The 13306-nt window shown below is 37.9% G+C and overlaps 1 protein-coding gene across 1 annotated transcript; it reads right to left on the bottom strand.

Moving 5' to 3' along the window:
• Positions 1-11391: 11391 nt before the first annotated feature.
• Positions 11392-12357, bottom strand: LOC128054841 (mitochondrial fission factor-like). The gene is given in 3 exon segments (XM_052647389.1): positions 11392-11458; positions 11546-11885; positions 11888-12357. Coding segments are annotated over 2 exon segments (759 nt in total). The 5' UTR covers positions 12309-12357; the 3' UTR covers positions 11392-11458; positions 11546-11547.
• Between the last annotated feature and the right edge of the window lie 949 nt (positions 12358-13306).

The raw sequence follows: 13306 nt of genomic DNA, 5'->3' as shown, positions 1-13306 counted from the left end.
TACTCTAATTAATTTTGTAATTAAAAGAATGGTATTTAAAATGTCAAATTTAAAACCACGAAATGCAGATTTCAAACAGACTGTATTATCATAACAGAACTCATTTATCATTAGCATAAGCTAATATGAATTTGTTTATGTTTATTTAAAGTAGGTACTTTAATTGTTGGAAAGAATATTCTCTATATGGAGGGACAAGATTTTATTAAATGATGTAGGAAAATTGACAGTAACTGAATTAAGGGTTTCTCTAGATATGCTGCTTAGGATTACACTAGTGGCTTATTCGGAAGACATTTAGGTCTTGTTTCTGTGATTCTAGGCTCTCCTCCTAGTCTACAGTTCTTAGAAACCAATGAAGGGCTGATTCCACCAAGGCACACAATTATGATTTCCATAAATTAAAATCTTTACTGTCTCACTGTAGTCAGTGCTCCTTACTGAATCATTGGAAAGAGAACACGATATTTAGTATATGGCCATGACTATGGATGTGGCTTCCCTGGTGGTTCAGATGGTAAAAAATTCGCCTGCAATGCAGGAGACCTGGGTTCAGTCCCTGGGTTGGGAAGATCCCCTGGAGGAGAGCATGGCAACCCACTCTGGTATTCATGCCTGGAGAATCCGCACTGACAGACATGTCTGGTGGGCTACAATCCATGGGAGTCTCAAAGAAATGGACATGACTGAGCGATTAAACACACGAGAGTATGGATAAGAAAGAGAGATGGTTTAGCCAATGAAGATCTGAATGAAATTATTTGGAATACATTGTGGTATTCCTATGCTTGGAGGCAAAGATTATTAGAAGACAACTGTTATCTAACACAAGCAAGGCCTCCGAAGTTCTTTTAAGTTGTTCTTATGCAAGAACACGGTTATTTCGCTTCTCACTGTACTGTTACGTAGGGTATATTAGTGGTGAGAATTGAAAGGAAAATGAACTGAGCCATCACCTAGTGGTCTGACTTTCTGATGCTTCCTTTTGAGATTCAGTAGCAAGTTGTGACCTTGTCTTTTCTCTCATTAGGAAGGGAGCAAGTCTGTTTTTGTTTATTTGAATAAAAATTGCATATTAAATAAAAATTGCATATTAAGTGGGAAGTTTTTTCTGGATTTGTGTGTATTAAAAGAAAATCTGAATGCAGAGTTGGACACAATTTAGTGACTAACAACAACAATCTCTCACCTGGGACTGTAACATGGTGACTAAATACACAGACTATTTCTTGAAGAAGGAGCATCTAATGTTAGAGTGATACAAATGTGATCCATGATTTCCTGCTGGTAAAAGTCCTGGGTCTGCCCTGTTCCCAGTTCTTCAGTTCAGTTCAGTTCAGTCACTCAGTCATGTCCGGCTCTTTGTGACCCCATGAATCGCAGCATGCCAGGCCTCCCTGTCCATCACCAACTCCCGGAGTTCACTCAGATTCACGTTCATCGAGTCAGTGATGCCATCCAGCCATCTCATCCTCTGTTGTCCCCTTCTCCTCCTGCCCCCAATCCCTCCCAGCATCAGAGTCTTTTGCAATGAGTCAACTCTTCGCATGAGGTGGCCAAAGTACTGGAGTTTCAGCTTTAGCATCAATCCATCCAAAGAAATCCCAGGGCTGATCTCCTTCAGATTGGACGGGCTGGATCTCCTTGCTGTCCAAGGGACTCTCAAGAGTCTTCTCCAGCACCACAGTTCAAACGCATGAATTCTTTGGCACTCAGCTTTCTTCACAGTCCAACTCTCACATCAATACATGACTACTGGAAAAACCATAGTCTTAACTAGATAGACCTTAGTCGGCAAAGTAATGTCTCTGCTTTTGAATATGCTATCTAGGTTGGTCATAACTTTTCTTCCAAGGAGTAAGCGTCCTTTACTTTCATGGCTGCAGTCACCATCTGCAGTGATTTTGGGGCCCCCAAAAAATAAAGTCTGACACTGTTTCCACTGTTTCCCCATCTATTTCCCATGAAGTGAAGGGACCGATTGCCATGATCTTCGTTTTCTGAATGCTGAGCTTTAAGCCAACTTTTTCACTCTCCTCTTTCACTTTCATCAAGAGGCTCTTTAGTTCCTCTTCACTTTCTGCCATAAGGGTGGTGTCATCTGCATATCTGAGGTTACTGATATATCTCCCAGCAATCTTGATTTCAGCTTGTGTTTCTTCCAGTCCAGCGTTTCTCATGATGTACTCTGCATATAAGTTAAATAGCAGGATGACAATATACAGCCTTGACGTACTCCTTTTCCTATTTGGAACCAGTCTGTTGTTCCATGTCCAGTTCTAACCGTTGCTTCCTGACCTGCATACAGGTTTCTCAAGAGGTAGGTCAGGTGGTCTGATATTCCCATCTCTCTCAGAAATTTCCACAGTTCATTGTGATCCACACAGTCAAAGGCTTTGCCATAGTCAATAAACCAGAAATAGATGTTTTTCTATTTAATCACATATTCCTCTAGTCCTGTGACTACACCCTATATCCATTGAGGTTTTTTTTTTTTTTTTTTTTTGTGGAACTGAATATTTTTTTAATTTTGGTTCTTAGTTTAAAGCTATCAGCTCTAATAATTTTCATGATCAGGAAAAAACAAAGTAGTTCAAGTCACAAAACTTGGATAAGCTTTTAAAAGATTGAATGTTTATATTTAATATAGAGTACAACAGAAAAATTATAATTAGATTATAAGTTCTAGCTGTTACAAGGATATTGTTATTCAGAATAAAGCTAAGAAAAACAAATTGAGTCATTGTCAAGAAAGCTTTAACAAAATTATTAGTTAGTATACTGGCATGGCAAAAAGCATAGTTGTTAAAAATGAATAAATGTGTAAAACTTGTAAGATGCTGAAAAATTAAGCCAAATATGAGAGTAATAGAGAAGGTGGTCATCTTGTGTGTTTGTTTAAATGTGTACATATAGAGAATCAAACCTATGGAGAAAAGAAATATTGACTGTGACTACTTCAGTTTGGATTTATAAGTAAATGTTTTTCTGTTTGTGTGTAGGTATATAGAGGGATGATAAAGATGTACAAAGATATATACACATGTAGACATATCACATACTTCCATACTAGCAGAAACATCAGGCCTCTGGGTTAGAGATCAGAGCTTCATTTACTTCAAAAGCACAGGGGAAGAATAATATTCTAACATTGGCCCCTCACACCACAGGCATCAGAATGAGAGCCAGATGGACAGTCTACACATGTAGGGGGATTATACTTCCAGAGACTGTAGTATGAATCTCAGCACATTGATAGTCATATTCTTATCTAGGAATATAGGAAGCACTCACTTGGACTCATATTAACTCCTAATGAATCCCTTGGACATTCTCTACCACCACCACAAGGGCCAGTCTTGTTTCTGGATCAGCCCTTGCAGTTCTAATGTCACATCTCAGCAAAACTATCCTGGAGCTTAGAAGAACAAGATTTATTAACCATAGATCCTGAAGGGCATACAGCAAGCTCCAGGTGAGGTGGCGGGTATAAAGAGAAGGAAACTAAGGCCTCTGCCTTTATTAGAGCCCAAAGGTGGGGTACCTAGGACTCCTCCAGATCCCTCTTTAGTAATAAAATTTAAAGCAGGAGATTTGGAATTAGTGTACAGGAAGAAGTGAAGTCACAGGATCAGAGAAGTGGTCAAGTGATCAGTCAGTTACCCAAGGTTTCTAAAAGAGGAATGAATTTTGTGGGTGGGGACAGTCCAGTTCCTAATCAAGTTCTTTCTTTCTTTTTTTTTTTTTCTTTTACTAGTAGCTCTGTCATACAGCTGGGAATATGCTTATTCTAGATAGATGTCTTTGAAATCAGCGCCTTAGGAATCAAAAGCTTAACGTCAGACACTCTCTTACAATCAAAAAGCTTAATGTCAGGCATTTACCACAGAGAGGCTTCCAAAAATATGAATCTGCAAGTTTATGTAGAAGCGGGACAGCTGTTCTCCCGTTTTCTTCTAAGACAGAGAAACATTTATATCCTACTATAAAAGAATTCTCCTGGGGGAGAGAAAGAGGAATATCCAGGATTTTTTCATTCTGAAACACAAATAAATATACCTAGGAGAAGGATATGACAAATACTATACATCCTTTACTAGTGTGGTATATTTGGCATAATTAATGAGCTAATACCAATACAATTTTAAATAAAGTCCATAGTTAATTCACATTTCCTCAGATTTTTCTTAATATCTTTTTTCTCATTTGGTGTCTATCTAAGATACCAGAGTGCATTTAGTTGTTGTGTCTTTTTAGGATCCTCTTGGTTTTCAGACTTTCTTTCTTTTTGATGATTTTCATATTTTAAAGAAGATTGAACAAATAATTTATAGTATATCCTTCAATCTGTATTTGTCTGATATTTTTATCATGATTAGACTAGGGTAATGTATTTTGGGAAAGAAGATATTTACTCTCAACATGACTTATCACTGTTGACACCGAGCTTGATCATCTGGATTGAGATAGTGTTTGTCAGTTTTATTCACTGTAAATTTACTTTTTTTTTTCTTTCCATATTTGGCTCTTTGAAATAAAATACTATACCGAGCCCACACTTAAGTGAGGTTATATGCTTCACCTGTTTAAGGGGAAATATTTACATAAGTTACATGAAATTATTCTCTATGAGAGCTTTATCCCCCAATTTATTGATATGTGTGTTAGTCATTCAGTAGTGTTCGACCCTATGCTATCCATGGACTATAGCCCACCAGGCTGCTCTGTCTATGGGATTTTCCAGGCAAGACTACTGGAGTGGGTTGCCATTTCCTCTTCCAGGGGATCTTTTCACCCAAAGAGTGAACCTGGGTATCCTGTGTCTCCTATATTGCAGACAGATTCTTTACCCACTGAGCCATCATGGAAGCCACCATTTATGTATATAGTCAATCATTAATTTATTTATATCATAGATATTTATTTTATTCTTTGGGTTATAATCCAATACTACTTTATTCTAATACTACTCAAATTCCTTCAGCTTCATTAGGCTCCTGTGTCCCTTTGAGACATGCTTAAATTATGTGTGTGTTTCTTTTTAAATGCTTCCCTTCTTTTTAGTACTGAAAAGTGCCCCAAGATAATCTCATATACTACCTGTCCCAACCCTAGAATCAATCTTTTTGCCATGAGTCCTGGTTTCTTATATTAGAGCATGATAGTACAAACCAAGACCTTGATAGTTAAGTACAGTTCAGTCACTTAGTTTTGTCGAACTCTTTGCGACCCTTGGACCACAGCATGCCAGGCCTCTCTGTCCATCACCAACTTCAAGAGTCTACTCAAATTTATGTCCACTGAGTCGATGATACCATCCAACCATCTCATCCTCTGTCTTCCCCTTCTCCGCCTGCCTTCAATCTTCCCCAGTGTCAGGGTCTTTTCAAATAAGTCAGCTCTTTGCATTAGGTGATCAAAGTATTGGAGTTTCAGCTTCAACATCAGTTCCTCCATGCACACTCAGGACTGATCTCCTTTAGGATGGACTGGTTGGATCTCTTTGCAGTCCAACGGACTTTCAAGAGTCATCTCCAACACCACAGTTCAAAAGAATCAATTCTTCAGTGCTCAGCTTTCCTTATAGTCCAACTCTCACATCCATACATGACTAGACGGATCTTTGTTTGCAAAGTAATGTCTCTGCTTTTTAATAAGCTGTCTAGGTTGGTCATAACTTTCCTTACAAGGAGTAAACATCTTTTAATTTTATGGCTGCAGTCACCATCTGCAGTGATTTTGGAAAAACCAAAAGTCAGCCACTGTTTCCATTGTTTCCCCATTTATCAGCCAGTAAGTGATGGAACTGGATGCCATGTTCATAGTTTTCTGAATGTTGAGCTTTAAGCCAACTTTTTCACTCTCCTCTTTCACTTTCATCAAGAGGCTCTTTAGTTCTTCTCCACTTTCTGCCATAAAGGTGATGTCATCTTGAGAAACACTGGGCTGGATGAAGCACAAGTTAGAATTAAGACTGCCAGGAGAAAAGGCAATAACCTCAGATATGCAGATGACACCACCCTTATAGCAGAAAGTGGCCTTGATATTAGGTATGCTTATTGTTGTTGGGGTGCTATTGCTTCTGAAATTGTTAGTAGTTCAGTTATGTTCAACTTTTTATGACTCCATGTACAGTAGCCTGCCAGGCTCCTCTGTCCATGGAATTCTCCAGGCAAGAATACTGGAGTAGGTTGCCATTTCCTTCTCCAAGGGATTTTCCCATCCCAGGGATTGAACCTGAGTCTCCTGTATTACAGGCAGATTCTTTACCATCTGAGCCACTAGAGAAACTTTAAGCCCTCTCAATGACAAAACAAGGGAATATATGTATACTAACTGAATATATACACTTATTCTTAAGAATTTCTGTATTCATCTGAGTCTGAAAGCTAAATGTGAGTCCACATCAAAGTCTTCCTCTCTAATCTACTACCACATGGATCATTTTAACCTCTTTCTAGTATGAATACTTGTGAATACTTGTACTACAACAGTAGGAAACCTGGCTCCCACCTTCTGCCATGAATTTATGTAATTGTTCAATTATTGTATATATATGTAGTGTATTCAGGGCTGTCAACCTGTGCTTCATGGAAAACAGCCTAATCAGTTCAAGTACAGTGCTTATTTACAAGTTTCTTTTCATTCTGTTGATGTGACCATATGATTTTTTCTCATTTAGTCTGTTATTATGATGAAATATATTCATATTTAGTCTTCCATGAATGGTCAAAAAGTGCTATCCTTTTATATGTTTTTGAGCGCACTTTGATAATATTTTTTCTGAGATTATATTGCTTTTATATATGCAGGAAATTTTGATCTGTAATTTTCTTGAAGTGTCTATTAGTTTTGATAGTAGGGTAATGCTGGCCTTGTTAAGTGAGGAACTATACTTTCTGCTTTTAATTTTGGAAAGATAGTAGAGAGATTTATTTTTAAACGTTTGGAATTATTCACCAGTGAAACTACCTGATATTGGAGATTTTATTTTTGGAAAGTTTTAAATTACTGATTCAATTTAATTAATAGAGATAAAAATTCATGATCTATTTCTCTATTTGTGACTTTTCACAGTTTTTGTCCTTTGAGGAGTTGTTGCTGTTCAATCAGTAAGTTATGTCCAACACTTTGCAAACCCATATTATGCAGCATACCAGGCCTCCCTGTCCGTCATCATCTCCTGGAGTTTGCTCAGACTCATGTCCATTGAATTGGCAATGCCATCCAACCATCTCACCCTCTTTTGCTCCTTATCCTCCTGCCCTCAATCCCTCCCAGAATTAGGGACTTTTTCAATACATTGTCTCTTCACATCATGTGGCCAAAGTAATGGAGCTTCAGCTTCATCATCAGTCCTTCCAGTGAATATTTAGGGTTAATTTCCTTAGAATTGGCTGCCTTGATCTCCTTGCACTCCAAGGGACTCTCCAGAGTCTTCCTCAATGCCACAGTTTGAAAGCTTTAATTCTTTGGTGCTCAGTCATCTTTATGGTTGAACTTTCACATTCATACATGACTACTGGAAAAACCATAGCTTTGACTAATTGGACCTTCATCAGCAAAGTGATATCTCTGCTTTTAAAATATGCATTGTAGGTTTATCATAGCTTTTCTTCCAAGGAGCAAACATCTTTTAATTTTATGGCTGTAGTCACTGAATGCAGTGATTTTGGAGCCCCCAAAAATGATGTCTCTCACTGTTTCCATCTCTTCTCCATCTATTTACCATGAAGTGATGAGACCTGGTGTCATGATTTTAGTTTTCTGAATAATGAGTTTTAAGTCAGTTTTTTCACTCTTCTCTTTCACCCTCATCAAGACGCTCTTTAGTTCCTCTTCACTTTCTGCCATTAGAGTGGTATCATGTGCCTATCTGATGATATTTCTCCCAGCAATCTTGATTTCAACTTGAGCTTCATTCAGCCCCGCATTTCCTGTGACATCCTCTGCATATAAGTTAAATAAGCAAGATTCCAATATACATGATTGATGTACTCCTTTCCCAAGTGTGAACCAATCAATTGGTCATGTCAGGTTCTAACTGTTGCTTCTTGATCTGCATACAGGTTTCTCAGGAGGTGGGTGAGGTGGTTTAGTATTCCCATCTCTTTAAGAATTTTCTACAGTTTGTTGTGATCCACAGAGTCAAAGGCTTTAGCAATTGGTTCATTTTAATTAAGGTATCAAATATTATATGAACATGCTGCTGCTGCTGCTGCTAAGTCACTCTAGTCGTGTCCAACTCTGTGTAACCCCATAGACGGCAGCCCACCAGGCCCCTCCATCCATGAGATACTCCAGGCAAGAACACGGGAGTGGGTTGCCATTTCCTTCTCCAATGCATAAAAGTGAAAAGTGAAAGTGAAGTCGCTCAGTTGTGTCCGACTCTTGGCAACCCCATGGACTGCAACCTACCAGGCTTCTCTGTCCATAAATTTGTTCATATAACAGCCCTATGATTTTTTTAATTTTCATGGAATTGGTTGAAATGGCTCCATTTCTACCTCTGATATCAGGGATTTTGTATACTCTCTCTCTCTCTCTTTTTTTTTTTCCCCTTAGCCTGAGTAGATGTTTTCTTTTAGAAGAACAAGATTTTTATTGCTTTGATCTTTCTCTTTTGCTTTCTGATCTGTGGTTTCATTGATATCTGCTTGAATTTTTTTCTTTTTCCTTTTATTCTTTTAACTTAATTTAAGCTTTATATTCTCTTATTTCTCTCGATTCCTAAAAGGAAGCTTAGGTTATTTGTTTTAGGTTTTTCTTCTTTCCTAATATATGCATCTAATGTTTATATTTCATGAGAATGTCCTTTTCAATATTGCTTTTGTTGCACCTTACAAATTTTGACGTTGTGTTTTCATTTATCTTACCTTGAGACATCATCTTTTACTCATGGATAATACTGAGAAATGTGTTGTGCGATTTGTAAGTAGTTTAGGGATTTTTCCTACTTTTTCTGCTATTGATTTCTCGTTTAATTCTTTCTTGGTCTGAAAGCATGCACTGTAGGATTTCTATTGTTTTAAATTTGTTACGGTGTATTTTATGACCCAGCATATAGTCTGTCTTGGTTAAAAGATTTCTTTTTCTATTTTTTTAAACTGGAGGATAATTGCTTTACAATATTGTGTTGGTTTCTGCCATGCAATGTGACTCATTGGCTGAAAGTTTTATGTGAACTTGAGAAGAATACTTTTCATTTTATTGAAAAAATTTCTATATATATGAATTAAATCAAGTTGAATGATAGTGCTGTTTAGGTTATCTAAAATCTTACTAAACTTATACTTGCTTACACATCAGTTACTCATAGATGGATGTTTAAGTGTCAAACTAAGATATTGGATTTTCTATTTCTCCTAGAATTTCTATCAGGTTTTGTCTAATGCATTTCCATCTCAGTTGTTAAATGCGTGTGTGTGCGTGTGTGTGTGTGTATTTATATAATGTGTTTTGTATTAGAAAATTGACATCTTCCATTATATAAGGTTTCTTCTTTATCCTGATAATCTTCCTTGTTTTATATCTCATTTACTTGAAATTAATATAGCCACTTCAGTTTTCTTTGATTAATATTATTATTACATATATTTTCCATCCCTTTATCTTCAATTTATTATGTCTTTAAAGTAGATTACAGGTAAGAAATACATGGTTGGTTCTCAGCTTTTTGTAGTCCATTCTGATAGTTACTGTCTGGTAACTGGTGTTTTTAAACACAGTTAAAGTGACTGTTGATATTTTTGGATTTATATCTACCAAATTCTGGTAGATATACCTGTTTCTATTCATTGCTTTTGCTTGGTTTCTACTATTTTTCTACTTTGTTTGGTTTTACATAAACATTTTGTATTATATCATTTTATTTCACTTTTAACATAACAATTATATATATATCTTTTCAGAAATACTTGATTTTTTATCTGAACTTTACAACATACAGTTTTGTCTAATCAAAATCCATTTTAATATAACACATTATGCCACTTCACATGTAGTTTGGGTAATTTTAAACAGAACAGTTCCAATTATTGTCTATAGTTCCTTTTGACACTGTAACTCAGTTCATTTATCCACATGTTATAGTCACTCAGAAATTGCCATTCAGTTCAAGCACTCAGGTGTGTCTGACTCTTTGTGACCCCATGGACTGAAGCATGCCAGTCGTTGCTGTCCATCACCAACTCCCAGAACCTACTCAAACTCATGTCCATCATGTCAGTGATGCCATCCAGCCATCTCATCCTCTGTCGTGCCCTTCTTCTGCCTTTAATCTTTCTCGGCATCTGGGTCTTTCCCAACAAGTTGGTTCTTCACATCAGGTGGCCAAAGCATTGGAGTTTCAGCTTCAGCATCAGTCCTTTCAATGAATATTCAGGACTGATTTCCTTTAGGATGGATTGGTTGGATCTTCTTGCAGTCCAAGGGACTCTCAAGAGTTGTTTCCAACACCACAGTTCAAAAGCAACCATTCTTTGGCACTCAGCTTTCTTTATAGTCCAACTCTCACATCTATAGATGACTAATGGAAAAACCATAGCTCTGACTACATGGACCTTTGTTGGTAAAAAAAAAAAAAATGTCTCGGCTTCTTAATATGCTGTCAAGGTTGGTCATAGCTTTTCTTCCAAGGAGCAAGCATCTTTTAATTTCATGGCTGCAGTCACCATCTGCAATGATTTTGGAGCCAGACAAAAGAAAGTCTCTTGCTATTTCCATTGTTTCCCCATCTATTTGCCATGAAGTGATGGGACCAGGTGCCATGATCTTAGTTTTCTGAATGTTGAGTTTTTTGTTTTTTTTTTGGTTGACAGTTTATTAAATACACTACATTTGTACCTTATTCTGTAGTTTTTTTAATCATTCACACACGGACTTAGTAAAAATGTACTTTATAGAAAACCATCTGCAAAATAAAAATAAAAATGCACATTTTTGCCCACATTTTAGATAAACCACTGAAAATGTTAGGAATTATTTTATTGGAGGATCAATCATGTTTCATTGGATCATGAAACATGGGGTGGCTTGATTTTATTAAATCTGACACCAGACCAGGACTTCAGTAGTGTTAATGTTGAAATGTGGATGCAAAAATGTCTATAACTAAATCGTTTAATCTAATAGGGTTTGAGAAATCACTACAAATAGGACAAAATGAATTACTATTTTTCCTTTACAGACATTTTGCTAAACCCATTTTCTATACACTTTCTCACACTCAGAATTAGTGGTGCAGACTGAAGAGGCAAAAAAAAAAAAATTCCTTAAAAAAGAAAAAAAAAAACAACTAGATCCTATTTACAAAACATGCAAAGTGTGAATTTTAAGTAGGTGTTATGGCAGAACTGGTTAAAAGTAAATACAGTCAAGTGACAGAATATACCTTTACTTCTGCACATGTAAGTCCTTCCCCCTCCTTTCTGGGAGAAATACATTTTCAGGGCGTGGACTGTGAAACGGCATACAATGCAAAGACAGTTTGCAAATTCTTTGTATTTCCAGCTATTGAGACAATATTTCTGAGAGCTGAGGTTACCTCTAGCGGCGAAACCAGAGCCAGCTATTAAGCAGCCAAAATGCTACAGTAATTGAATACATGACCATTTCTCTTTTAGCCCGTTCTTTGTTCTCCTCTTCGAGAAGTTGTAGACGTCTATTTAGCTTGATTATCTGTCGTCTTAATGAAGCTGCATCTACAACTGTCATGTCTTCTGAAGTTCCTTCAATCATTGCGTCTATATTTGAAATGCCATACATGGAATCAGTTTTGACCAGCTGTCCATTTTGGCGAACAGCATTTTCACTCATAGAGCGTTCTCTTTTTAGCCTGCCAACTGCACGGATTTCTTCATTTTGAGGGGTTGGAGCAGGTCTTCTAAATCCAGAAAATCTAGCGGTCTTTCACTCAGCGTAAGCACACGAGGTGGTGTTTTTAGAGCCAGAGGCTTAAAGGGAGTTGACTGTATAAGGTCAAGGTCTGCTGGTCTTGAAAATGGAATGTCTTCATTATTTCCTGCTACCACAATTCTCTCTGGAACTTGCATAATCACACTAGCGTTTGAAACTCCTTCTTGAAATCCTTGTTCCAGGTCAGCGTTTGGTGGTGCTACCTTTAGTTTTTCTGGGACCCTCATTCGCTGACTAATACCTTCGGTGTATTCCATTTCATACTGAATTGGACTAATTTCCGCCATCTCAGCAGCAGTGGGAGAAGGAAAGGCCGCCCCACTCACTAAATGTGTACCAATTACTGCTTGCTCTTTGGCATTATCTGCTTCTGAGCTTCGTATTAAATCCATTAACTTGCCTCAGTATGCACGTGCTGGATTTAGAGCCACTTTTGTCCCCCTGGGCCCGCTGGAGGGTCCCTGGCGAGGGCCCGCCGCCCGCCGGCTCCCCTGGTGCTCGGGTGGGCGGTCTCAGAGGCCGTTGGCCGAGCGCACGGAGGCGCCCGGGCAAATCCTGAATGTTGAGTTTTAAGCCACCCTTTTCACTCTCCTCATTCCCTTTCAAAAGGGTGATGTCATCTGCATATCTTAGGTTATTGATATTTCTACCAGCAATCTTGATTCCAGCTGTGCTTCATCCAGCCAGGCATTTCTCATGATGTACTCTGCATATAAGTTAAATGAGCAGGGTGACAATATACAGCCTTGACGTACTCTTTTCACGATCTGGAACCAGTCTATTGTTTCATGTTCAGTTATAACTGTTGCTTTTTGACCTGCATACAGATTTCTCAGGAGACAGATAAGGTGGTCCGGTATTCCCATCCATTTAAGTATATTACACATGTTGCTGTGATCAACACAGTCAAAGGCTTTGGTATCATCAGAAAAGAAGCAGTAGATGTGTTTCTGGAACTCTCTTGCTTTTTTGATAAATCAAGTGGATGTCGCCAATTTGATCTCTGGTTCCTCTGCCTTTTCTAAAACCAGCTTGAACTTCTGGAAATTCATCATTCATGTACTGTTGAAGCCTGGCTTGGAGAATTTTGAGCATTACTTTGCTAGCATGTGAGATGACTGCAATTGTGCGGTAGTTTGAACATTCTTTGGCATTGCCTTTCTTTGGGATTGGAATGAAAATTGACCTTTTCCAGTCCTGTGGTCACTGCTGAGTTTTCCAGATTTGCTGGCCTATTTAGTGCAGCACTTTCACAGCATCATTTTTTAAGGTTTCAAATAGCTCAACTGGAATTCCATCACCTCCATTAGCTTTGTTCATAGCGACACTTCCTAAGGCCCACTTGACTTTGCCTTCCAGGATGTCTGGCTCTAGGTGAGTGATCACACCA

This window comes from Budorcas taxicolor, chromosome 1 (assembly GCF_023091745.1).
Source record: "Budorcas taxicolor isolate Tak-1 chromosome 1, Takin1.1, whole genome shotgun sequence".
Taxonomy (NCBI): domain Eukaryota; kingdom Metazoa; phylum Chordata; class Mammalia; order Artiodactyla; family Bovidae; genus Budorcas; species Budorcas taxicolor.
The sequence above is the reverse complement of the archived record's forward strand: the minus strand, read 5'-3'. Positions and strand labels throughout refer to the sequence as shown.